Source organism: Hemiscyllium ocellatum, chromosome 33 (genome assembly GCF_020745735.1).
Source record: "Hemiscyllium ocellatum isolate sHemOce1 chromosome 33, sHemOce1.pat.X.cur, whole genome shotgun sequence".
Taxonomy (NCBI): domain Eukaryota; kingdom Metazoa; phylum Chordata; class Chondrichthyes; order Orectolobiformes; family Hemiscylliidae; genus Hemiscyllium; species Hemiscyllium ocellatum.
Window position 1 is genome coordinate 26099663 of NC_083433.1, and position 26100 is coordinate 26125762.

At 54.3% G+C, this 26100-nt stretch overlaps 1 protein-coding gene across 1 annotated transcript; it reads right to left on the reverse strand.

The window, feature by feature from the left end:
- Positions 1-578: 578 nt before the first annotated feature.
- Positions 579-26100, reverse strand: f8a (coagulation factor VIII associated). Its single transcript, XM_060849432.1, has 12 exons — positions 26014-26100; positions 20702-20748; positions 14907-14979; positions 13746-13905; positions 12161-12229; positions 11233-11353; positions 11021-11113; positions 9212-9276; positions 2893-2974; positions 2511-2557; positions 1703-1758; positions 579-806 (listed from the first exon to the last, which is right to left on the reverse strand). Exons 1-12 carry the CDS (start codon positions 26070-26072, stop codon positions 725-727), a joined length of 954 nt encoding a protein of 317 aa, XP_060705415.1. The 5' UTR covers positions 26073-26100; the 3' UTR covers positions 579-724.

Sequence of the window (26100 nt, forward strand, 5' to 3'; positions counted from 1 at the left end):
CGCCCCTCCATTGGGAGCTTTAATATCCACAGAGGAGCCAGGTGACAGCTAGCAGCACAGTGTGGCCTGGGTACTGCACATAAGTCTCTGTGTCCTTCTACCTGTTGTTGACTGAATCCATCATCGTAGAATACCTACAGTGTGGAAACAGGCCCTTCGGCCCAACAAGTCCACACTGATCCTCCGAAGAGTAACCCACCCACACTCATTCCCTCTACCTTATACTAACACCTGACTAATGCACCCTCATGTACACATCCCTGCACATTATGGGCAATTTAGCACAGCCAATTCACATTAACCTGCACATCTTTGGATTGTGGGTGGAACCTGGAGGAAACCCACCCACCCACACACACACAGGGAGAGTGTGCAAACCCCACACAGGCTTTTCCCCGAGGCTGGAATCAAAGCTGAGTCCCTGTGAAGCAGCAGTGCCACCCACTGAGCCACTGTGCCATCCCCAATTGCAATCCCCAGCGTTCTGCATCAAGACCAGAGTGAAACTGCTGCCCACGCTCACAATAATACTCGATAGAACACAGAGTGGGGACACATTGACACAAACCCAAGTGGAGTCACGTCAGTGTTACCTTTATTAAATACGTTTCAAAGCCCAGCTCCCCAGCAGCACGGTCAGGGAGCACTCGACAGTACAGACAACACCCCAATCACTTGACAGCAGTTAGGAGCTCTCGGTGGAGGGGGGCCAGTGGGTGGGATCTCACACACCTCGGCCTGAGGGTGCCAGGACCTCCTGTAGTACCAAGTGCAGCAGGTGGTTCTGCTCGGGGGTCAACAGCGGCCTACAGAGAGAGAGAGAGAGAGGGTGGAGGTTAGAGAGGGACTGCTCTGGCACCAATAGCCCATTGGAGGGACCTTCACGCAACCGGAAAGCTCAGAAAGAGGCAAACAATCGTCAAACTGGGTTCCCTCGAGCAACACCTCACTACAGCCCCCCACTGGGAAAGAAATTGGAGAGGAGGATGAGGAAGAGTGGACCCACCCGGGAGATTCGGACAGACACAGGGACTGGAGCACTAGCTGGGACCCTGGGGGGGTCACACTCAGGGTGGGAGGGGGGGTGGTCTGTGTCAGGAGACACAATGGGGCCTGTGATCCCTGCCCCCAAGCACTGTTCTTGATCAAGAGACCATTCAGTTCATCGAGCTCATACTGTTCGTGGGGTTAGGTCAGGGTTACACCGTGACCCACCTCCTGAAAAACCTCCCGCCTGCTCCTCCAGAACGGCTCCCAGGTTCCCACTCCCCTTTAGCTCAAGGTACCATTGGGCAAGATGACCCACTCTCACCCCACCCCAGCAAACCCCAAACGCCCTCCCTCTCGTTCTGAGACGATTTCTCTCCTGAGAGAAATGAGCAGCAGCTCCCCCTGGAGTCTTGGAGGGTTCACACATTAGAGATGGACCCAGCCCTGACCCCTGAACCCCACCCCAGCCCTGACCCCTGAACCCCACCCCCCCTCTCTCTATTGAGCTGGGGCCCGCAGATCTCGGTGCCTGGGGAGGGTGAGGGGTCGCAGGCAGGATCCCGGTCACGGACCCCCGAGATGGGCAGACGGGCGGGAGGGCCAGACTGTGCAGTGAGAGAGGGGGGGGGGGGGCGTGGGGAGGGGGGTGAAGAGAAACGGGATGGAGAGGTCCACTTTGTGGGCAGCAATGAGCAGACCGCGTGGTCCTCACCAGAGCTCCACCTGCAGAACCTTTAAAGACTCGAGATCCTTTTCCTGACAGGCCATCTGTGAAAATAAAGGAGGGGCTGGTCACGGAGTGTCGGAGGGCATCAGGTTCACTCACCGTCACCTTCCCCCCCCTCCCTCTGGCACCAGTAGTTCACACCCAGAGCCAGAGCCGATTGAGACAGGGACCCAGATCCACATCCACACCCACCACCCTAGGCCCACCACCACACACTAACCACCCCTCCCCCCCCCAACGCAAGCTGCTCCCTCCCCCACAAGCATCACCCCCTCCTCCATACACCATCCCCTCTGTCTCCCCCTACACACCCCACCCTTCGGCCTCTCCTACACACACTGCCCCCTTCCCCATTCCCCACGCACACCCACCCCTCCCCCTCCCTCACACACACCACCCCTTCCGCCGCAAACACTGTCCCTTCCCCTCCCAGATCGTACCCCCGTCCCGATCGCCCACCCAGTCCCCAGCCAGGCCCCCGTACTGTGTCTCGCCTCCTCTCAGCCCCAAGGAGTGAGGGGGCAGTGCGTGGGACATCCTGGCTGCACCAGGGGAAAGCTGCAACATGGGGGTGGGGGGGAACAACAGCTCCCTCAGTCAGCCTCACCGGGGCAAGTCTGCCATGGGGGGAATCATGCTGGAACCCAGAGTCAGAATCTGCTACCGACACATGGTCGGAGTCAGGGTCAATGGATAGTTCACAATGACCCTCTAACCCACACCCCCACCCCCCTTCACATGATCACCGCAGGCACAACCCCAGCTCCCGGCCCAGGAAACCCCGTTCACTCACCACAACCGACTGCAGCAACAGGAAGACATTCTCCGGCAGGTAGTTCACTGCAAGACAGCAGGCTGTTAGACACAGGCTCACACTCAGCGGGGCCACACCTATCGGGGGACCCACACTCACTGGACCCACACTCACCAGGGGACCCAAAACCACCGGGCTCCACACACACACACACACCGGGCCCCCCACACATACATACATACATACACACACACACACATACACACACACACACACACAGAGGGGTGGGGGTGGGGGGACACTCACCACGGGGCCCACACTCACTGGGGGCGAGGAACAGGACACTCACCAGGGGGGCACACACTCACCAGGGCCCACACCCATGGGGAGAGCAGTCAGAGGGGCTAGGCAGGATCTGTACCTTGGCTATGGCTGTCAAACGATTCCCAGTCATATTTCTCCAGGGTCTGAGCGTGCTCTGGCAGTAGTTTCTGTGGTGGGGGCTGTGCAGAAGAGACAGAGACTGAGTGAAGCTGCCCAGAGCAATGCCTGATGGCGTCTGGGTAACAAATTCTTTGTAATAAGGAGCAGGAGGAGGCCACTCAGCCCCTCAGGCCTGCTACACCACCAACAGGATCATGGCTGATTGGACTGTCACCCCCCTCTCCCACTTAGCCGTAGTGACCTTTCACCCCTGTCGCTTGACAAGAATCTATTATTTTTGCCTTAAAAAGATTCGAGGGCTTTGTTTCCACCTGCTTTTTATCAGGAGAGTTCCAAAGACACACTATCGTCTGACAGAAAAAAATTCTCCTCATCTCTGTCATAAACGGATGGCCTGTTGTGTTAAACAGAGGCCCCTTACAAGAGGAAACATTCACAAACAATCACAGAAACATACCAACCAGGAGCAGGGGTAGGCCAATCGGCCTTCGAGCCTGTTCTGCCATTCATTCTGACCCATGGCTGCTCATCCAACTCAGTTCTCTGTTCCCACTTTCTCCCCTTTAATCCCTTTAGCCCTCAGAACTATATCCAGCTCCTTTTCAAAAACAGTCAATGTTTTGGCCTCAACCAGTTTCTGTGGTAGAGAATTCCACAGGCCACCCCACTCTCTGGGTGAAGAAATCTCTCCTCACCTCAGTCCTATATGACCTCCATCTTACCCTTAGACAGTGAACCCTGACTCTGGTCATCAGGAACATCCTTCCCGTCTAGTCCTGCCAGAATTTACAGCTTTCTGAGATGCCTCCTCAGTGACATTATGGCAGGGCCCAGGGAGTGTTGCTGAACAAAGAGACCTTGGAGTGCAGATTCATTGCCCCTTGAAAGTGGAGCCGCAGGTAGATAGGATAGTGAAGGCGGCGTTTGGTATGCTTTCCTTTATTGGTCAGAGTATTGAGTACAGGAGTTAGGAGGTCATGTTGTGACTCTACAGGACATTGGTTCGGCCACTTTTGGACTACTGCTTTCAATTCCAGTCTCCTTGCTAGAGGAAAGATGTTGTGAAACTTGAAAGGGTTCAGAAAAGATTTACAAGGATGTTGCCAGGGTTGGATGGTTTCAGCTATAGGGAGAGGCTGAACAGGCTGGGGCTGTTTTCCCTGGAGCATCAGAGGCTGAGGGGTGACCTGATAGAGGTTTATGAAATCATGAAGGGCATAGATAGGGCAATTAGCCAAGGTTCTTACTCATCAGGGGAGGGGTGTCCAAACCTAGAGGACACAGGTTTAAAGTGAGAGAGGAACCTCAGGGGCAACTTTTTCACACAGAGGGTGGTGCGTGTATGGAATGAGCTGCCAGAGGAAGTGGTGGAGGCTGGTACAATTACAACATTTAAAAGGCATCAGGATGGGTATATGAATAGGAAGGGTTTAGAGGGATATGGGCCTAACAGTGATAAACGGGGCAAGAATGATTCAGGATATCTGGTCGGCGTGGACTCGTGGATGGAAGATTCTGTGCTGTACATCATCGATGGTCCCAATTGGTCCAGTCTCTCTTCATACGTCAGACCTGCCAACCCAGGAGTCAGTCTGGGAGAAAGTGAGGACTGCAGATGCTGGAGATCAGAGCTGAAAATGTGTTGCTGGAAAAGCACAGCAGGTCAGGCAGCGTCCAAGGAGCAGGAGAGTCGGCGTTTCGGGCATGAGCCCTTCTTCAGGAATTTTATCGACGTTTCGGGAATTCCTGAAGAAGAGCTCATGCCCAAAATGTCGACTCTCCTGTTCCTTGGATGCTGCCTGACCTGCTGTGCTTTTCCAGCAACACATTTTCAGCAGGAATCAGTTTGGTAAACATTTGTTGCACGTTGCCAGCACATCCTGTGTCGGATGAGGAGACCAAAAGTGCACCCAATACTCCAGGCGTGGCCTCACCAAGACCCTGTACAATTGCAGAGAGAGCTCCCCCTGCTCCTGGACTCTCATCCTCCCTCTGTGAAGGCCAACACACCCGTTTGTGTTCTTCATTGCCTGCTGCATCCACATGATTACCTTCATAGGGAAGGACGAAGGGTCACTGGACTCCAACTGCTAACTCTGCTTTCTCTCCACAGAAGCTGTCAGACTTGCCGAGTTTCGTCAGCAACTTCTGCTTTTGTTTTCAGACCTTCAGCGTCTGCAGCCCTGTGTTTTATTTGGTTGTGGAAGCAGCCCATGTGACATCAAGGCCTGGGCTGTGGGGGTTGGGGGAAAGGACATGGAAGGAGGGGTTCAGGCCCTAAAGTGATTGAACTCGATATTGAGACCTGAAGGCCGCAGAGTCCCCGAGGTGCTGTTCTTCCAGCTTCCTTCACCGGAGCACTGCAGCAGGCCCGAGACAGGGACGTTGGCCGGGGAGCAGGGCGGGCTGTGGAAGGGACAGGAAACAGGAAGCTCAGGGTTCCTCACTCCAGCCGTGATCTCTCCTGTGTAGATCCATCGCGTCTATACCAGTCACAATGACCTACTCTAACCCCATTTTCCAGCACTTGGCCCATCAGCCTTGGCATCTGAAAGGTAAGGAGGGGTTCTGCCTCTAGCACTTCCACTGGCAATGAGTTTCTGATTCCTGGTGGAAAGGCTCCTTCCTACCTACGCTAGGTCCTTTCTCTTGAGATTCTTACACACACGATGCAACTGCAATACTTCAGCCAAAATTTATTAAGCAAATACAAGCTTTTGGAGGAACTCTCAACACTCTTTGGCATGCTTGCGGAGCTGGGTCAAGAGATCTCTCTGAATAAAGGCACAGTCCTTCCTTTATACAGGATTTTTACATCACAGTCAGTGATGGCTACAAGGCAACCCACCAGCCGCTCCCTCACAGTCACACGCCACTCAAAACACAAGGCAGTGATCACCTCCAGAAACAGTGGAACGTGAACCATCCCTTAACGGCAAGATCTGGTGTAAATCTTTTTTTTGAAACTACTGGGTGTGGTCAGAATTCCGACTGCAATGTTCTTATTGATTCTGAATAGGAGATGATGACAATGTAATGCAAAACAGAGACATACCACCCTACACCCCCGCCCCCCCACCCCAATTTCTTGAAGGTCAGCAGAGCAAATTAACCCCTTAACATCTCACCTACCCCAATCTCGGCTCCTCACAAGTTCAAACATCTCTGTCATGCCCCCCTTCATCGTCTCCTCTACTCTGAGCATAACAATCCCAGTCTGTCCAAGCTCTCTTCCTAACTCAGACCCCCCCGGCACTGACAACATCCTGGTGAAGCTCGGTGTCGTTCTCGCACACCTGGAGATCCCGTGGGATTATGCGGTGTGCCCTTCAGTTGTATAACCCTCGCTGACCTTTCCGAGCAGCGAGGTGGACGTTTTAGGAGTCCGAGCCTTTGAGTTAAGGACAGAGTGAGGACTGTAGAGGCTGGAGAGTCAGAGTTGAAAAGTGTGGCGCTGGAAAAGCACAGCAGGTCAGGTACCATCCGAGCAGGAGAGTCGACGTTTCGGGCATAAGCCCTTCATCACACTCCTGTTTAGATTAGATTAGATTCCCTACAGTGTGGAAACAGGCCCTTCAGCCCAACCAGTCCACACTGACCCTATGAAGAGTAATCCACCCAGACCCATTTCCCTCTGACTAATGCACCTAACACTATGGGCAATTTAGCATGGCCAATTCACCCTGACCTGCACATCTTTGGGCTGTGGGGGGAAACCCGGAGGAAACCCACACAGACACAGGGAGAATGTGCAAACTCCACACACCCGAGGCTGAAATCGAACCCAGGTCCCTGGTGCCGTGAGACTGCAGTGTTAACCACTGAGCCACCGTGCCACCCCTTTCAAATTTCACCATGGGAGGATTTGAACCCAGGTCCTCAGCACATTACCTAGATCAGCAATCTAGTGACAATACCACCTCCTAATTGAAGGGCTTATGCCTGCTCTCCTGCTCTTCAGATGCTGTCTGACCTGCTGTGCTTTTCCAGGGTCACATTTTTGCTGGAGGAATGGTTTAGCGATGGCCCTTCATAGTGATCCAACTGCAGTTTACCACAAACCTGAGAGGGCAGCGCACTCCGAGATAGTCAGAACTCTGAAAGCATTATCGTCTCTCTCTCTGCGAGTGGAAAAGACTAAACTTGAAGACTGATACGAGAAATGACCAGGTCCAACTGATCAGCTGTTGAACCAGAAATCGACCGTCACTCTACAGATAGTATCGTTATCATCATCATTAAAAGAAAAAAACTAAACAGCGGTGGGAAACGGCTCTGTACTCTTGTTGTGTGAACCTTTGATCCACAGAATGTATTTCTCTCTGTCTATATTTTACCGTCGATAAGATTTGTGTCAAGCTCTCAGCTTTTGTCTTATAAATGCATTTGAGGTTTCAAAGGGGTGTAGCTTAAGTTAGATAATGATAAACAAGTGAGTTATTTTTTGCCACTTATTACATCGAAAGTTTGAAAGAAAGTTATTTTTCTACCAGCAATGAAACCTGGTGTGAATAGCAGTCATACACATCATAGAGACGTACAGCACGGAAACAGACCCTTCAGTCCAACTCATTCATGCCAACCAGCTATCCCTAAACTAATCCAGTCCCATCTGCCAGCACTTGGCTCATATCCCTCCAAACCCTACCTGTTTGTATACCCATCCAGATGCCTCTTAAATGCTGTAATTGCGCCAAGTTAAAAATCACACAACACCAGGTTATTGTCCAACGGGTTTATTTGGAAGCACGAGGTGTTGTGTGATTTTTAACTTGGCACAGCCCAGTCCAAATCATGTAATTGTACCCACCTCTGCCACTTCCTCTGCAGCTCATTCCATACGCACACCACCCTCTACATGCCCCTTAGGTCCCTTTTAAATCTTTCCTCTCTCACCCTAAACCTATGCCCTCTAGTCAGTCGGGCAAACTGATCACCTCAGCGGTTTGATTGGGGAGCTATATTTCTCAGGTTCCTTGTGAGTCGGGCTTGATGAGTAACACAGCCTGCCCAGTTGAGTCATGACAGTGTGTTGGAGACGGTACACTGATTTCGTAGATGGAATGAGAAGTTTGGCCTGTGTGGGGACAGAGATTGAATTTTTTTTAGTGTAACTTCACCCACACTTTTATCCCTCAGGGGACCGAGGGCTGGTGAGGGGGGGGCAGGTATACCACAGAATACCATAGAACCCCAACTGCATGGAAACAGGACAACTGTCCAAAGAGTAACCCACCCAGACCCATTCCCCTATTACCCTACATTTGCCCCTGACTAATGTGCCTAACCTACACATCCCTGAACACGATGGGCAATTTAGCCTGGCCAATTCACCCTAACCTGCACAGCTCTGGACTGGGGGAGATAACCAGAGGAGATTTGCCTGGTATGGAGGGAAGGTCTTATGAGGAAAGGCTGAGGGACTTGAGGCTGTTTTTGTTAGAGAGAAGAAGGTCGAGGGGTGACTTAACTGAGACACAAGATAATCAGAGGGCGGACAGTGAGAGTGTTTTTCCTCGGATGATGATGGCTAGCATGAGGGGACGGCTTTACAGTGAGGGGTGAGAGATATAGGGCAGATGTCAGAGGTCGTTTCTTTACTCAGAGAGGAGTAAGGGCGTGGAATGCGCTGCCTGCAACAGTAGCAGGCTCGCCAACTTTAAGGGCATTTGAATGGTCATTGGATAAACATATGGATGAAAATGGAATAGTGTAGGGTAGATAGGCTTCGGAATGTTGCACTGACCTGTGGGACCATCGAGGGCTGAAGGGCCTGAACTGCGCTGTACAAACCGAAGCACCCGGAGGAAACCCATGCAGCCACTGGGAGGATGTGTAAACTCCACCCAGCCCGGGCCTGGAATCGAACCTGGGTCCCTGGCGCTGTGAGGGGCAGCCGTGCTATTTACTGAGCCACCGTGCCGCAGTGGAAGGATTTTAACAGCTGGAAGAAAACATCTCACTGCACCCTGTGCCCAGGGTAACCCGTGGGGGCACCAACAACAACAATCAGGGAGTGATGGTCACCGCGAGGGATGGATATTGTCGCAGGAAAATACTCAGGGATGAAAAGGCTGGGGAAAGGGGAGGCGCGGGATAACCAGGAAAGCTCCCAGATTTTTGAGGGGGGGCCGGCACAATCCTCAGTCAATCCAGGCGATGGGAAAGGGAATGGGATATGTTAACCTGGCAAGATGCAGGGAGAGAGCAGTCAGTGTGGGAGAGTGGAATGTGTCCGAGCACGGGAGACAGTCAGAGTGTGAGGGGGGAGGTGACTGCAGGGCAAGGACCCTCACCTGGAGCAGCATCAGCAGGAGGACCCGGGACACCTCACACCGAGCGATAACGTCCATAAACGCACCTTTACAAGAAAAAAAAAAGCAAAAACGATCAAATTCTCTGTGATTTATCGGGGCGGGCCGATAAACCGCACTGCAATAAAGTACAGAAACTCACTCGATCTCTGCAGGAGGGAAGAACACTCCCTCCCTCTCAGATGCCGGTAATGGAGGGGTAGCTGAACACAGCCAGGTTACAGTGGCACAGGAGGTGGATTAGACTGATCTCTACACAACAGCTGTGGCATGAGGTATCCACACGCAGGGCAGAGATCAGAGAGAGGTACACACAGATTTACACACACCAAAACAGGGCCCTTTGATAACTTCTCTGTGTACACACCCTGTTTTTAAATTTGATTTCCAATAATGGCGATTGCCGATGTAAAGACGTCACGCTGGAATACCATCTTTTACCAGCAGAGGCGTCGTACAGCAAGTTAACAACAAAGCTGTTAAACTGAGAATGTTGATCAGGAAAACTACAGATGGAGATGGACAATCAATTTATCCCAGTTGAGTCGTAAACCTCTTGAGATGATAAAGCTGATCTCAGTGACAGTAACAACTGAGCGGTCATCGATTGTTGTAAAAACCCATCTGGTTCACGGACGTCCTCTTGGGGTGGAAATCTGCCATCCTTACCTGGTCTGGCCTACACTCCCAGACCGAGAGCAATGTGCTTGGCCCTCAACTGCCCTCTGAAATGGCTGAGCAAAACCGACCACTTCAGGGGCAATTAGGGACAAGCAACAATTGGGTGACCGTGCCAGCAACATCCACGTCCTGTGAGAGGACGAAGAAAATAAAGGCGTCGACATTGGAGGCAGCCATTCAGCCCACTTCGCCATTCTAGATCACGGCAGCTCAGCTGTCTCTCCACCCCTTCTACCCCACTCTCCTGCCATATCCCTCAATGCCATTAAGTCTCTCAAAATCCACTGTTTATTTGCTGCCTATTCAACTGCCATTTGAGAAGGCAACAGGGAACCGCCACTGGGTGGCTCAGTAGTTAGCACCACTGCCTCACAGAGCCAGGGACACAAGTTCAATTCCAGCCTCAGGCAACTGTCTGCGTGGATTTCATTTCAACCACACCCCCAGAATCCAAAGATATGCAGATTAGGATGGATTGGCCATGCTAAATTGCCCCTAGTGTTCTAGTGTTGGAGGGATGTGAAGGTTGGGTGGGTTGGCCATGGGGAATGCTGGGATACAGGGATAGGGTAGCAGGGTGGGCCTGGGTGCTCTTCAGAAGGTATGTGGGGTTGAAAGTCGATCCCATTGCTGTGGGTCTGGAGTCACGTGGAGCCGGATCGGTTAAGAAAGGCAGATTTCCTTCCTTAAAGGACATGAGTGAACTGGATGGGGGTTTTCTAGGAGAAAGTGGATGGGGGTTTCTAGGAGAAAGTGAGGACTGCAGATGCTGGAGTTCAGAGTTGAAGAGTGTGGTGCTGGAAAAGCACAGCCGGTCAGGCAGCATCCGAGGAGCAGGAGTGTCGGTGTTTCGGGCAGAGCTTGGAACATCGATTCCCCTGCTCCTCGATGCTTGCCTGACTGGCTGCGCTTTTCCAGCACCACCCCTTTGGACTCCGAATGGGGTTTACTGACAATCCTGGATATCTCCTGGTCATTATTACTGAGACTAATCCTTCAATGACAAGGCTGAATGTCTAAAGTTGAACTTAAAAGGTCTCTGAGCGTAGCAACGACCCCGCTGATCAACCACCCCCAGCCCGGAGTTACCTCTCTCTCTCTCTCACTCACCTACAGGGGTACAGGTGCCTGGCACCTGTAATCCTTTCTCCTGAGCCAGGAGCTGCATCTCTGTGAAAACGGCCAGAGCTCCATCGTAATCGCCTGCAAGACATCCGAGAGACACAGCTGAGAGCACAGCCACTCACACACACAGGATGGGAAAGAGGGGAGCCCGCAGGGACTGAGCTTCTGGAACCAGCCAGTGCAGTCTCGGTACTCACGGGTAATTATTTTGCAGGTCGCCAGTTTTCCGAGGGACAGGAGACACTCGATGGGAACCTGGGATTGCAGCTCCGCGGCCCGCTGGAAATGCACCGAGGCTTCGCCGGGTTTATTCATCTCCTTCAGAGGAAGGAAACAAGATATATAAAACAAATTATACGCAACGCTCTGGTTGGTGAGGAACAGGCAGGGCATGTCCAGGTGCATTGTCAAAACCAGAGGGGAGCAAGGCTGAGGGAGTGCCGCACTGTCGGAGGGTCAGGGCTGAGGGAGGGCCGCACTGTCGGACGGTCAGTGCTGAGGGAGGGCCGCACTGTCGGACGGTCAGTGCTGAGGGAGTGCCGCACTGTCGTAGGGTCAGTGCTGAGGGAGCGCCGCACTGTCGGAGGGTCAGGGCTGAGGGAGCGCCGCACTGTCAGAGGGTCAGTGCTGAGGGAGCACCGCACTGTCGTAGGGTCAGCGCTGAGGGAGTGCCGCACTGTCAGAGGGTCAGGGCTGAGGGAGCACCGCACTGTCGTAGGGTCAGTGCTGAGGGAGGGCCGCACTGTCGTAGGGTCAGTGCTGAGGGAGGGCCGCACTGTCGTAGGGTCAGTGCTGAGGGAGGGCCGCACTGTCGGAGGGTCTGGGCTGGGGGAGTGCTGCACTGTCGGAGGGTCAGCGCTGAGGGAGCGCCCCACTGTTGGAGGGTCAATGCTGAGGGAGTGCTGCACTGTCGGAGGGTCAGCGCTGAGGGAGCGCCCCACTGTCGGAGGGTCAGGGCTGAGGGCGCGCCCCACTGTCGGAGGGTCAGCGCTGAGGGAGCGCCCCACTGTCGGAGGGTCAGCGCTGAGGGAGTGCTGCACTGTCGGAGGGTCAGGGCTGAGGGAGCGCCACACTGTTGGAGGGTCTGGTCGCCGGTCAGTGCTGAGGGATGGATGCAGCCTTTACCTTCAGTGCATTTCCGAGCTCTAAGCACAGACTTGCTGCCATGACTGGCTGGTTCAACTCAATGTAGACCTGCAGGGAGAGAGCGGGACGGGAGATTACCCATGATGCATTTCCCCGACCCCAGCAGCTTGACGATCAGACCTTTTCCGTTTATAAGCTGATTTGACGGCATTCCAACCTTTGGCGTCCCTGAATGTGGAGGTAATTCCCACCCTATCCCTTCTGTCTGAAGGCACTGGTGCTGACTGGGAATGTACTGACACCTGGAAACTGTCAGAGTGTCTGGGGGTGGGGGTGGGGGTGAGGGTGGGACCATGTGAAGCAGCGGTGGGTCTGGGAGTGGGGTAACACACCTTGACAGGATCCGTCCTCCATCAGTGACATTGTGCTCTGTTCCACATTGACCTAAAGCCCAACCTATTCTGAGGGGGATCAGAAACAAACCGAAAATGCTTCTCGTTTGATTTAATCTTGATTTGATTTATTATTGTCACATGTACTGAGACACAGCACCTAGTATTGCTTTGAGTGCTAACCAGGTAAATCAGGCCTTATATAAGCCCTTCCTGAAGAAGGGCTTATGCCCAAAACGTTGAATTTCCTGTTCCTTGGATGCTGCCTGACCTGCTGCGCTTTTCCAGCAACACATTTTCAGCTCTGATCTCCAGCATCTGCAGTCCTCACTTTCTCCTCACACAAGTGCATTAGGGGATGAGAACAGAAGGCGGAACACAGTGTTACAGGTACAAGGAAGGTGCAAAGAAAGATCAACTCTAATCTAGGAGAGATCCATTCAGGAGTCTGATAACAGTGCCGAAGCAGCTGATCTTAAATCTATCGGTACGTGTCTTGTACATTCTGCCTAATGGAAGAGAGTGGGAGAGAGTATAACTGGGGTGGGAGGGGTCTTTGATGACGTTGGCTGCTCTCTGAAGGCAGCGGGAAGTGTAGGTGGTGTCAGTGGATGGAAGGCTGGTTTTCGTAAAGGACTGGGCTGCGTTCACAACTCTCTACAGTTCCTTGGCGTTGGCCTGAACGTTGCAGTCGGCGGCTGCTTCTCAGACTGAGGCAGCGTCTCCCTTTTGACCGTTCTCTGGGTGACAGGGTGGTGTCTGGGGTCGGGGGATGAGACTCGTGTGTGACCAGCCAGGGGGTGAGGAGAGGGAGAGTGGGCGTTAGTCAAGGCACCCTTCCCCTTCCCCCCAGCTCAAGGGAAAAGAACTCGCAGATTGAAAACTTCCCAACATGGTTAACGCCATTAATCAGAGTCAGGCCCCCACTCCCAGAGCTCTCGAGACACGTGACGTTAACCCCCCTGGGCACCTGTCATGTGGACTCGGAGACCCCCACTTCAAAGGGGAGCCGGGACCGCTCCCTCTGGTCGACATTTATCGCTCAACCTATACCCTCCCACCATGGGACACAGGCCCTCTGCCGCGGTCACTTCGCCAAGCCCTCCCTGTGGGATCTTTCTGTGCCCAGTTGGCTGCAGTGGGGCCCCCACGTTCTAACAGTGTGAACATTTAAAACAAGAAGTCACACCACGGCTGCCGGGGGATGGGCCAGGCGCTTTCCAAATGCGGACCTTTATGGCAAAGCTGTAGCAGTTGGTGGAGGCCTGTAGGTGCTCCTCGAAGCCTGGGCACTGGAGTCTCTGCGTCTCCTTCTCGGCCTGCAGGAAGAGTCGGGCGGCGTCGGTCAGAGCCAGGGCCTCCCCGGCCGCATTGAACAGTGTCTGCTCGCACCTGAGGACACGGGGCAGAGAGACGCCAACAGTCAGCACGCCCCCGCCACTCCTGCCCCCACCCCTTCCCCCCACCCACCCTGCTCCCACTCGGAGATCTCCCCAAACCAAGCTGCAGAGACATGGCAGAGCTCAGCGCTGGTCTGGGGAACATCCATTAACCAGACACTGCCCCCTCTCAGTGACCACTCGGTGATGGGGGTCCCTCGGGGTGGGGGGAAGGAGGTGAAATCCTTTCGGTCAAGGGCTATCCACCCAGCTCACTGGGGGGGGGGGGACAGTTAATGTCCAGGGAGACACAAAACCTTCCTTAGCTGGAGGGAGTGACCACCCCCAGGCGGTGTGTAGCAGGAAGGGAGCGGTCTGTACGGTCAAGTCCCTGACAAGCACCAACACAGGCCCAAACCAGAGAGACTGGCAGACCCCCACTGTTCCCCCCCTCCCCATACCCTCACTGTCTCTCCGCTCCCCCCTCCCTGTACCCCCACTGTCTTTCCCCCCCCCCGTACCCCCCACTTCCCCCCCGTACTCCCACTGTCCCCACACCCTGACCCCCAACGTCTCCCCCTCCCCGTACCCCCCACTGTCTCCCCCTCCCCCCCACTGTCTCCCCCTCCCCCCCACTGTCTCCCCCTCCCCCCCACTGTCTCCCCCTCCCCGTACCCATACTCTCCCCTCCCCGTACCCCACGCCGTCTCCCCCCGTACCCCACGCCGTCTCCCCCCGTACCCCACGCCGTCTCCCCCCGTACCCCACACCGTCTCCCCCCGTACCCCACACCGTCTCCCCCCGTACCCCACACCGTCTCCCCCCGTACCCCACACCGTCTCCCCCTGTACCCACACTGTCTCCAACCTGCAGTGCCCACCAGGGTCCCCCTTCCACACTGGCCCTGACACCGAAAGCCTCCTCTGATCCAGATACCCCCCGCCCGCGCCCCTGGACCGTACCAGGTGAGGGTGGGGGATGGGCAGCTCTTCTCGATGTGAATCGACCCCTTACCGTGCGACTGCGAGCTTACAGAAGCCGGCGTACTGCAGGCACTCCTCCTGCCTCAGCTCCTTGGCCAACTGTCCTGTAACATAAGATGGTCAATAAACCTCCCACACCGAGCTGAGACTTTGGCTTCTCACTAATTAAAAAAAAACACGTTCTTTCACGGGACGTGGGTGTTGCCTCGTTCCTAAGTGCCCTGAAAATGAGCAGCTTATGGAGTCATAGATTCATACAGCACAGAAACAGACCCTTCGGTCCAACTCATCCAAATATCCCAACCCAATCTAGTCCCACCTGCCAGCACCCGGCCCATCTCCCTCCAAACCCTTCCTATTCATATCCCGATGCCTTTTAAATGTTACAATTGTACCAGCCTCCACCACTTCCTCTGGCAGCTCATTCCATACACGTACCACCCTCTGTGTGAAAAAGTTGCCCCATACGCTCCTTTTAAATCTTTCCTCTCTCACTTTAAACCTAATTTTGGACTCCCCCAGCCCAGGGAAATGATCTTATCTATTTATCCTATCCATGCCCTTCATGATGTTATAAACCTCTATAAGGTCACTCCTCAGCCTCCGACGCTCCAGGGAAAACAGCCCCAGCCTGTTCAGCCTCTCCTCATAGCTGAAATACTCCAAACATGGCAGCATCTTTATAAACCTTTTCTAAACCCTTTCAAGTTAAACAACATCCTTCCTATAGTGGGGAGACCATCCTGCTCACTGGGCGAGGGCCAGGGCTGGGTGGGGAGAAGTAACGTCCCGTGTGACACTAAAATCCCCTCAGCAGAAGTACTTTAAAAGTGGCCTAACCAATGTCCTGGAAGCCACATGACATCCCAACTCATTTACCGAACGCACCGACCAACGAAGGCAAGCGTGTGTAATGCCATCTTCACCTCCACTTCCAAGGAACTGTGCGCCTGCACCCTTAGGGTCTCTTTGCTTGCTCAGCCAAGTCAGACCACATCAAAGAGTCAACCACATTGCTGTGGGTCTGGAGTCACAGGTCAGCCAGACTGGGTAAGGTGGGCACATGTTTCTCCCTGTAAGACAAATCGTGAACCCAAACTGGTGACTCCATCTTGTCCCTCGCTCCTGCAGCCTTCCATCTTGGACACTACCTTAGGACAACATATAGTCCCGGTTACAGTGACTTCATGTTGCGGCTGTACAGGACATTGGTTAGGCCACTGTCGGAATATTGCGTGCAATTCTATCGGAAGGATATTGTGAAACTTGAAAGAGTTCAGAAAAGATTTACAAGGATGTTGCCAGGGTTGGAGGGTTTGAGCTATAGGGAGAGGCTGAACAGGCTGGGGCTGTTTTCCCTGGAGCGTCGGAGGCTGAGGGGTGACCTTATAGAGGTTTACAAAATCATAGGGGGCATGGATAGGGTAAATAGGCAAAGTCTTTTCCCTGGGTCGAGGAGTCCAGAACTACAGGTTCAGGGTGAGAGGGGAAAGACAAAAAAGAGACCTAAGGGGCAACTCTTTCACACAGAGGGTGTACGTGTATGGAATGAGCTGCCAGAGGATGTGGTGGAGGCTGGTACAATTGCAACATTTAAGAGGCATTTGGACGGGTATATGAATAGGAAGGGTTTGGAGGGATATGGGCCGGGTGCTGGCAGATGGGACTAGATTGGGTTGGGATATCTGGTCGGCATGGACGGGTTGGACCGAAGGGTCTGTTTCCATGCTGTACATCTCTATGACTCAATGATTTGTTTTATAATCAGGATTTTTATGTCATTAAAAAGGACGGACTCAATGAGGACGATGAACTGCCCATGGTTAACAAAATCGAAGTATGCAAATAAAAACTCAACATCCACAAGTCAGCGGAAACTAATGACGGAGCAGAGGATTCAGAATTTTATTTTTAGGAACCAGCAGTGGACTATGTATAAGCTCATAAACAGGCAGAAAATTGGCTATGAAAGAAAATTGGCAAGAAACATAAAAACAAACAGCAAGAGCTTCTGCAGGCGTTAGGAAAGTGAAAGAATAGCTGAAGTAAATATGGGACCCTTGGTGGTTGCGACTGGGGAATTGATAACAAGTAACAGGGATAGGCAGATAATTGAAACCAAAAGTTGGATTCGTGGTGGAAATTATAAACATCCCAAAGATAACAGATAAACAAAATGCTTATGGGGAAGAAATGTCTTGCGACACTCTCTATATCAAGGGACAGAAATATTTGACCAAACTAATGGGACTGAAGACTGTCAAATCACGGGAACCTGATGGCTTATATCCACACTGACCCTGAGAAGAACATCCCACCCAGACTCGCCTCCCTACCCTATCCCTGTAACCCTGCATTTCCCATGGGTTTTCATGGAAGTAGCTGAGATAGTGGAGGCATTGGTCAAAATATTCCAAAGCTCTCTGCATTCAAGATGGATTCCAGTGGGTTGGGAAACAGCTAATGTCACATTCTCGTTCAAGAAGGGGAGGGGAGACAGAAAGCAGGAGACTACAGGCCAGTTAACCTAACATCTGTTGTTGGGGGAACGCTGGAGTCCATTATTAATGAAGGAATAGCAGGCCATTTAGAAAAGTTTAACATAATCAAACAGAGTTAACTTGGTTTTGTGAAAAGGCAGTCATGCTTGACAAATTTGCTAGCTTTGAGGATACAGCACTATGGCTCAGTGGTTAGCACTGCTGCCTCACAGCACCAGCGACCCAGGTTCGATTCTAGCCTCGGGCAACTGTCTGTGTGGAGTTTGCACATTCTCCCCGTGTATGCGTGGGTTTCCTCCCACAATCCAAAGATGTGCAGGTTAGGGTGGATTGGCCATGCTAAGTTGCTGGAAGTGTCCAGGGATGTGCACACTAAGTGGACCAGCCGTGGGAATTACAGGGATAGGTGGATTTGGGTGGGATGCAGGGGTCAGTGTGGATTCAATGGGGACAGTAAAGGGGAAGAAGTGAATGCAGTGTATTTGGATTTGCAGAAGGCATTTGATAAGATACAACACAAAAGGTTTTTAGATTAGATTACTTACAGTGTGGAAACAGGCCCTTCGGCCCAACAAGTCCACACCGACCCGCCGAAGCACAACCCACCCATACCCCTACATTTACCCCTTACCTAACACTACGGGCAATTTAGCATGGCCAATTCACCTGACCCGCACATCTATGGACTGTGGGAGGAAACCGGAGCACCCGGAGGAAACCCACGCAGACACAGGGAGAAGGGGCAAACTCCACACAGTCAGTCGCCCGAGGCGGGAATTGAACCCGGGTCTCTGGCGCTGTGAGGCAGCAGTGCTAACCACTGAGCCACCGTGCCGCCCACAAATTAGGAGGGCACAATTAGGTTAGTGCACAAGTGAGGAGGTCACGGTGTTGTGAATAACATACTATATTGGAGTGAGGGTTGGCTAAAAGGTAGAGAATCAAGACAAACGGGTCTTCCTCGAGTTGGAAAGATGTCATTAGTGGAGTGCCACCCGGATCAATCCGAAGGCCTCAAATCATTTACTCTCTGTATTACAGAACTGGGAGAGGTGGCAGAATGTAATGGGCAACGTTTTCAGAAACTCCGGTCAGTCTCTGGAATAGCCACCAACCAAGGGGCAGCGGACAGGGGGCAGAGGAACCATCCCATGGCAGTTACAGAGTCACCCAGCACGGAAACAGAGCCTTCGGTCCAACCAGTCCAAACATAATCCCAAACTAAACTAGTTCCACCTCCCTGCACTCAGCCCACCTGCCTCCAAATCTTTCCTAGTCATGTCTTCATCCAAATGTCTTTTCGATGTAACTGTAATTGAACCACCTCTACTTGAAGTTCATTCCACACACGAACCACTGTGTAAAAAACTGTTGTCCCTCGTGTCCTGTTCAAATTGTTCTCCTCTCACCTTAAAGAGATGCACCTAGTCTTGAACCGCCCACCTTAGGAAAGACACACCTGCCATTCTATGCCCCACGTGATTTTATAAGCCTCAATTAAGGTCATCCCACAACCTCTGACACTTCAATGAAACGTTTATCCAGCCTCTCTGTATAACTCAAAGCCTCCATTCCCGGCTACATCCTCGTCAATCTTTTCCGAACCCTCCCTAGTTTAATAATAACCTTCGCATAACAGGGCAATGAGGACTGCACACAGTGGGCGGCACAGTGGTTAGCACTGCTGCCTCACAGCGCCAGAGACCTGGGTTCAATTCCCGCCTCAGGCAACAGACTGTGTGGAGTTTGCATTCTCCCCGTGTCTGCGTGGGTTTCCTCCTGGTGCTCCGGTTTCCTCCCACTGTCCAAAGATGTGTCGGTCAGGTGAATTGGCCGTGCTAAATCTGTAAGGTGCGTTAGTCAGAAGGGGGTGGGTTACTCTTTGGAGGGTCGGTGTGGACTTGTTGGGCCAAATGGCCTGTTTCCACACCGGTAGGGAATCGAATTTAATCTTTCCTGTTCTAAATTGCTTTCATTTTCCTCACAGCGAGTCTGTAATACCAGTAGCAACCAATAGGTGGAAGGATTCTCCTTAAACAAGGACCGACTGTTAAATCCAATGTATCCAGAGCTCCACTTTCCAAAAACAAAATGGTCAAACTCTGGTCAGACTCTATTCCTGAGTTTTGCCCGAAATGTTGATTTTCCTGCTCCTCGGATGCTGCCTGAACTGCTGTGCTTTTCCAGCACCACTCTAGACTCTGGTTAGAGGTTGGGGAGAAAGTGAGGACTACAGATGCTTCAGGAATCCTGAAGAAGGGCTTATGCCCGAAACGTCGAATCTCCTGCTCCTTGGATGCTGCCTGACCTGCTGCGCTTTTCCAGCAACACATTTTCAGCTCTGGTTAGAGGTTGCCCAGTTAGGACAGAGATGGGGAGGAAAATTTTTCTCTCAGAAGTTTGTGAATCTGCAGAACTCTTTAACACAGAGGGCTCTCTCAAGGCGGAGAGAGACAGATGTTAAATCAGTAAGGGCATCGAGGGTTATAGGAAAAAGGCAGGAAAGTGCAAGTGAGGATGATCAGATCAGCCATGATCTCACTGAGTGGTAGAGCAGACTTGATGGGCCAAATGGCCCACTTCTAAGGCAGAATGGTGGCTCAGTGGTTAACACTGCTGCCTCACAGCGCCAGGGACCGAGGTTCGATTCCAGCCTCGGGCGACTGTCTGTGTGGAGTTTGCACACTCTCCCCGTGTCTGTGTGGGTTTCCTCCGGGTGCTCTGGTTTCCTCCCACAGTCCAAAGATGTGCAGGCTAGGTGAATTGGCCGTGCTAAATTGCCCATAGTGTTAGGGGCATTAGTCAGGGGTAGGTAAGGGGAATGGGTCTGGGCGGGTTACTCTTTGGAGGGTTGGTGTGGATTTGTTGGGCCGAAGGGCCTGTTTCCACACTGTAGGAGATCTAATCTAATCTTCTGCCTCGATGTCTGATGGGTTTCAGCAAACAATAAGAAACTATCAAGTTAAGAATTCCACTATCACTAAACTAACCGAAATGGAGCTGTCCCCAAAATTATGTATGCGAGGAAAATGTAAATGGGTGTTAGATTGCTCATCCTGTCTGTGCAAATATTATCAACATTTTTGCAAATAATCTCGCATGTTAAACGATTTAATTGTTATGATTATAATTCACTGCCTCTCCCAATGTCTCTCTTTTGATGCTCATTCCTCTACAGCGAGTGCCACAATTGAGATTTCCCTCAGGATCTGACTCATTCCCGAAGCCGAGCCTGCCGTTTCCAAGCTTGCAGCAATCCCAGGGCAGGAAAGAAATTCGGACCCAACCGTCCTCCATCCGCTCCCCACCATCCCCTGCCACTTACCAAACTGCTCACTCGCTTCTGCCACATTGGGTTTTCGGAGAAACCGCCTACAACAAAAAAAAAGTCAGGAAAAGGTCTCTGTCACAGCATGTGGATCACTAACGGCCAGTCTGCAGACCCTGTACCCAACTCAGACAGCACGTGGAACGCTGGAGTTAATTGCAAAGGGAGTGGGGAAAGTTAAAATTAGATACGGCGAGACCACATCTTACGTACTGTGTACACTGTCACGGTCTTTACTGAAGGGAGTCAGAAGTCACACAACCCCCAGGTTATCGTCCAACAGGGTTATTTGAAATCACAAGTTTTCGGAGTGCTGCCCCTTCGTCAGGTGAAGTCACTCCACTCGGTGAAGGAGTATGCTCCGAAAGCTCGCGATTTCAAATAACCCTGCTGGGGGCATTAGCCTGGGGGTTGTGTGACTTCTGACCTTCTCCACCCCAGCCCGACACTGGCACCCCCACATCTTTACTTGAAAAAGGACACGGTTCAGAAAAAGTTCATTTCTGGGATGAGGGTGTCCCATCATTGGGTGGCTCAGTGGTTAGCACAGCTGCCTCACAGCACCAGGGACACAGGGGTTCAGTTCCCTGCATCCTCACCCCCTCCCCCCATCCTCATCCCCCCTGCATCCTCACACCCTCAACCCATCCTCACCCCTCCCCACCATCCTCACCACCCCCCATCCTCACCACCCTCCCATCCTCATTACCCCCTCGCACCATCCTCACCCCCTCCCCCAACCTCACCCCCCCGCATCCTCACACCCTCCCCCATCCTCACACCCTCCCCCATCCTCACACCCTCCCCCATCCTCACCACCCCCACACCCTTCCCCCCCATCCTCAACCCCCCTGCATTCTCACACCCTCCCCCCTTCCTCACCACCCCTCCCTCATCCTCACACCCCTACTCATTCCCTCCCCACATTCTCACCCCTTCCTCACATCCTCACCCCCTCCCGCGTCCTCACACTCTTCCCTCCCTACTCATCCCCTCCCCCCATCCTCACCCCCTCCCCCATCCTTACCTATTCCCCCACCATCCTCACCCCCTCCCCTCTCCTCCCCATCCTCACCTCCTCCCCCCATCCTCACCACACCCTCGCCGTATCCTTACCCCTTCCCCCATCATCAACACCGCCCCTCGCCCCATCAACACACCCCTCTTCCCCCATCAACATTCCCCTCCACCCATCAACACCCCCCTACCCCCATCAACACCCGACCCTCCCCCCATCAACACCCCCCTCATCACACTCTCCCCATCAACACCCCCCTCTACCCCCATCAACATCCCACTCCCCCGTCTACATCCGACACTCCCCCCATCATCACCACCCTCCCCCATAACACCCTCCTCTCCCCATTAACAATCCCTCCCCCTATCAACAGCCCCTTCCCCAATCCACACCCCCTCACCCATCAATACCCCTCTCCCCATCAATACCCCTCTCCCCCCATCAACACCCCCCTCACCCCACTCTCCCCATCAACACACCCTCCTCCCCCATCAACACACCCCTCTTCCCATCAACACCCTCCTCTCCCCAACAACACCCCCTCACCCCATCAACACCCCCCTCACCCTACTCTCCCAATCAACACCCCCCTCCACCCACCAACATCCCCCTCCACCCATCCATACACCCCTCACCATCAACACCCTCCTCCACCCATCAACACCCCTCCTCCCCCCATTGGCACCCATTCTCCCCATCTGCACCCCCCTCTACCATCCATACACCCCTCTCCCCATCATCATCCCCTCCCCCATCAAAACCCCGTCTCCCATCATCACCACCCTCCCCCATAACACCCCCCTCCCCATTAACAATCCCTGCCCCTATCAACAGCCCCTTCCCCAATCTGCACCCCCTCTCCCATCAATACCCCCGCCCCATCCTCACCCCTCTCCCCATCAACACCCATCTTCCCCCCCATCAACACCCATCTTCCCCCCCATCAACACCCATCTTCCCCCTCATCAACACCCATCTTCCCCCTCATCAACACCCATCTTCCCCCCCATCAACACCCATCTTCCCCCCCATCAACACCCATCTTCCCCCCCATCAACACCCATCCTCCTCCCCCCATCAACACCCCTCCTCCCCCCATCAACACCCCTCCTCCCCCCATCAACACCCCTCCTCCCCCCATCAACACCCCTCCTCCCCCCATCAACACCCCTCCTCCCCCCATCAACACCCCTCCCCCCATCAACACCCCTCCTCCCCCCATCAACACCCCTCCTCCCCCCATCAACACATCTCCCCCAATTCGCACCCACTCTCCCCATCAACACCCTTCCCCGATCAACACCCACCTCCCCCATCATCAACACCCTCCCCCATCAACACCCCCTTCGCCCCATAACACTCTCCTCTCCTCATCCGCACCCCCTACCTCCAATACCCCCTGCCCATCAACATCATTTCCCCCAACACCCCTCCCCCATTAACACTCCCTCCTCCAATCTGCACCCCCTCTCCCATCAATACTCCCTCCCCCATCCACACCCCCTCCCCCATCCACACCCCCTCCCCCCAAACTCCTCCCCCTCCCATTCAACACCCCTCTCCCATCAATCAACATCCCCTCACCCCATCAAAACCCCCCCCTCCCCATCAAAGACCACCCACTCCCCATCCACACTCCTTTCCCCCATCAACACCCGTTTCCCCATCAACACCCCCCTCCCCCCAGCAACACCCCTCCCTCCAATCAACACCCCCCTCCCCCAAAGACCCCCTCTCCCTATCTGCACTCCCTGCCCCCATCAACACCCGTTCCCCCATCAACACCCCTCTCTCCCCCATCAACATCCCCCTCTCCCCCATCAACATCCCCCTCTCCCCCATCAACATCCCCCTCTCCCCATTCAACACCTTCCCTCTCCCCCATCAACATCCCCAGCTCCCCCTTCAACACCCCCCCTCCCCCATCAACACCCCCCCTCCCCATTCAACACCCCCTCTCCCCCATTCAACACCCCCTCTCCCCCATTCAACACCCCCTCTCCCCATTCAACACCCCCCTCCCCCCAGCAACACCCCTCTCTCCCCAGCAACACCCCCCTCCCCTAAATCAACACCCTCCCTCCAATCAACACCCCCCTCCCCACAATCAACACCCCCCTCCCCCAAAGACCCCCTCTCCCTATCCGCACTCCCTGCCCCCATCAACACCCCCCATCAACACCCGTTCCCCCATCAACACCCCCCTCTCCCCCATTCAACCCCCCCTCTCTCTCCCATCAACACCCCTCTCTCCCCCATCAACACCCCCCGCTCCCCCTTCAACACCCGTCTATCCCCATTCAACACCCCTCTCCCCATTCAACACCCGTCTCTCTCCCATCAACACGCCCCCCTCCCCAACACCCCCCTCTCCCCCATCAACACCCCCTCTCCCCCATCAACACCTGTTCCCCCATCCGCAAACCCCTCCCCCCAAACGCCTCTCCCCATTTGCACCCCCTCCCCCATCCACACTCCCTCCCCATTTGCACCCCCCTCCCCCATCCACACTCCCTCCCCCCCAAACTCCTCCCCCTCCCATTCAACACCCCTCTCCCATCAATCAACACCCCCCTCACCCCATCAAAAAAACCCCTCTACCCATCAAAGACCTCCCTCCCCATCAAAGACCACTCCCTCCCCATCAAAGACCTCCCTCCCCATCAAAGACCACTCCCTCCCCATCAAAGACCACCCCCTCCCCATCCACACTCCATTCGCCCATCAACACCCCCCCATCAACACCCGTTTCCCAATCAACACCTTCTCACTCCATCAACACCCCCCTCCCCCCAGCCACACCCCCTCTCCCCATCCTTCACCCCCCTCCCCCATCCACATCCCCCTCCCCCCAAACACATCCCCCTCCCCACAATCAACACCCCCCTCCCCACAATCAACACCCCCCTCCCCACAATCAACACCCCCCTCCCCACAATCAACACCCCCCTCCCCCAAAGACCCCCTCGCCCTGTCCGCACTCCCAGCCCCCATCAACACCCTCCTCTCCCCCATTCAACACCCCCCTCTCTCCCCCTTCAACACCCCCCTCTCTCCCCCTTCAACACCCCCCTCTCTCCCCCTTCAACACCCCCCTCTCTCCCCCTTCAACACCCCCCTCTCTCCCCCTTCAACACCCCCCTCTCTCCCCCATCAACACCCCCCTCTCCCCCATCAACATCTGTTCCCCCATCCGCAACCCCCTCCCCCCAAACGCCTCTCCCCATTCGCAACCCCCGCCCCCAAACTCCTCCCCCTCCCATTCAACACCCCTCTCCCATCAATCAACACCCCGCTCCGCCCAATCAACACGCCCCTCCCATCAATCAACACCCCCCTCACCCCATCAAAAAACCCCCTCTACCCATCAAAGACCACACCCTCCCCATCCACACTCCTTTCCCCCATCAACACACCCCCATCAACACCCCTCTCCCCCATTCAACACCCCTCTCTCCCCCATCAACATCACTCTCCCCATTCAACACCTCCCTCCCCCATCAACACCCTCTCGCACCCATCAACACCCCCTCTCCGGAATCAACATCCCCTCTACCCCCATCCGCACCCTCCTCTCCCCAAACACCTCCCTCCCCCCATTCAACACCCCCTTCCAACAATAACACCCCCCTCCCCCCATCCGCACTCCCTTCCCCCATGAACAACCCCATCAACATGCCCCCATCAACAACCCCCTCTTCCCCCATTCAACACTCCCCTCTCCCCCCCCCATCAACACTCCCCTCTCCCCCCCATCAACACTCCCCTCTCCCCCCCCCCCCCATCAACACTCCCCTCTCCCCCCCCCATCAACACTCCCCTCTCCCCCCCCATCAACACTCCCCTCTCCCCCCCCCATCAACACTCCCCTCTCCCCCCCCCATCAACACTCCCCCCCCCCCCCCCCATCAACACTCCCCTCTCCCCCCCCATCAACACTCCCCTCTCCCCCCCCCATCAACACTCCCCTCTCCCCCCCCCATCAACACTCCCCTCTCCCCCCCCCATCAACACTCCCCTCTCCCCCCCCCATCAACACTCCCCTCTCCCCCCCCCATCAACACTCCCCTCTCCCCCCATCCACACCACCCTCCCCCCAATCAACACCCCTCTCCCCCAAAGACCCCCCTCTCCCTATCCGCACTCCCTGCCCCCATTCAACACCCCCCCCCATTCAACACCCCCCCCCCATTCAACGCCTCCTTCCCAACAATAACACCCATCTCCCCCATCCGCATCTCCCTCTCCCCATCCGGACCCCCTCCCCCATCTACACCCCCCCCTCCCTCACCTTTTCAATTTGTTAGAAACTGCTCGGTATCGAAGCAGGAAGTCTCCCTCCGCCGCCATCTTTCTGCGGGGCACCAGCTCCGACCGG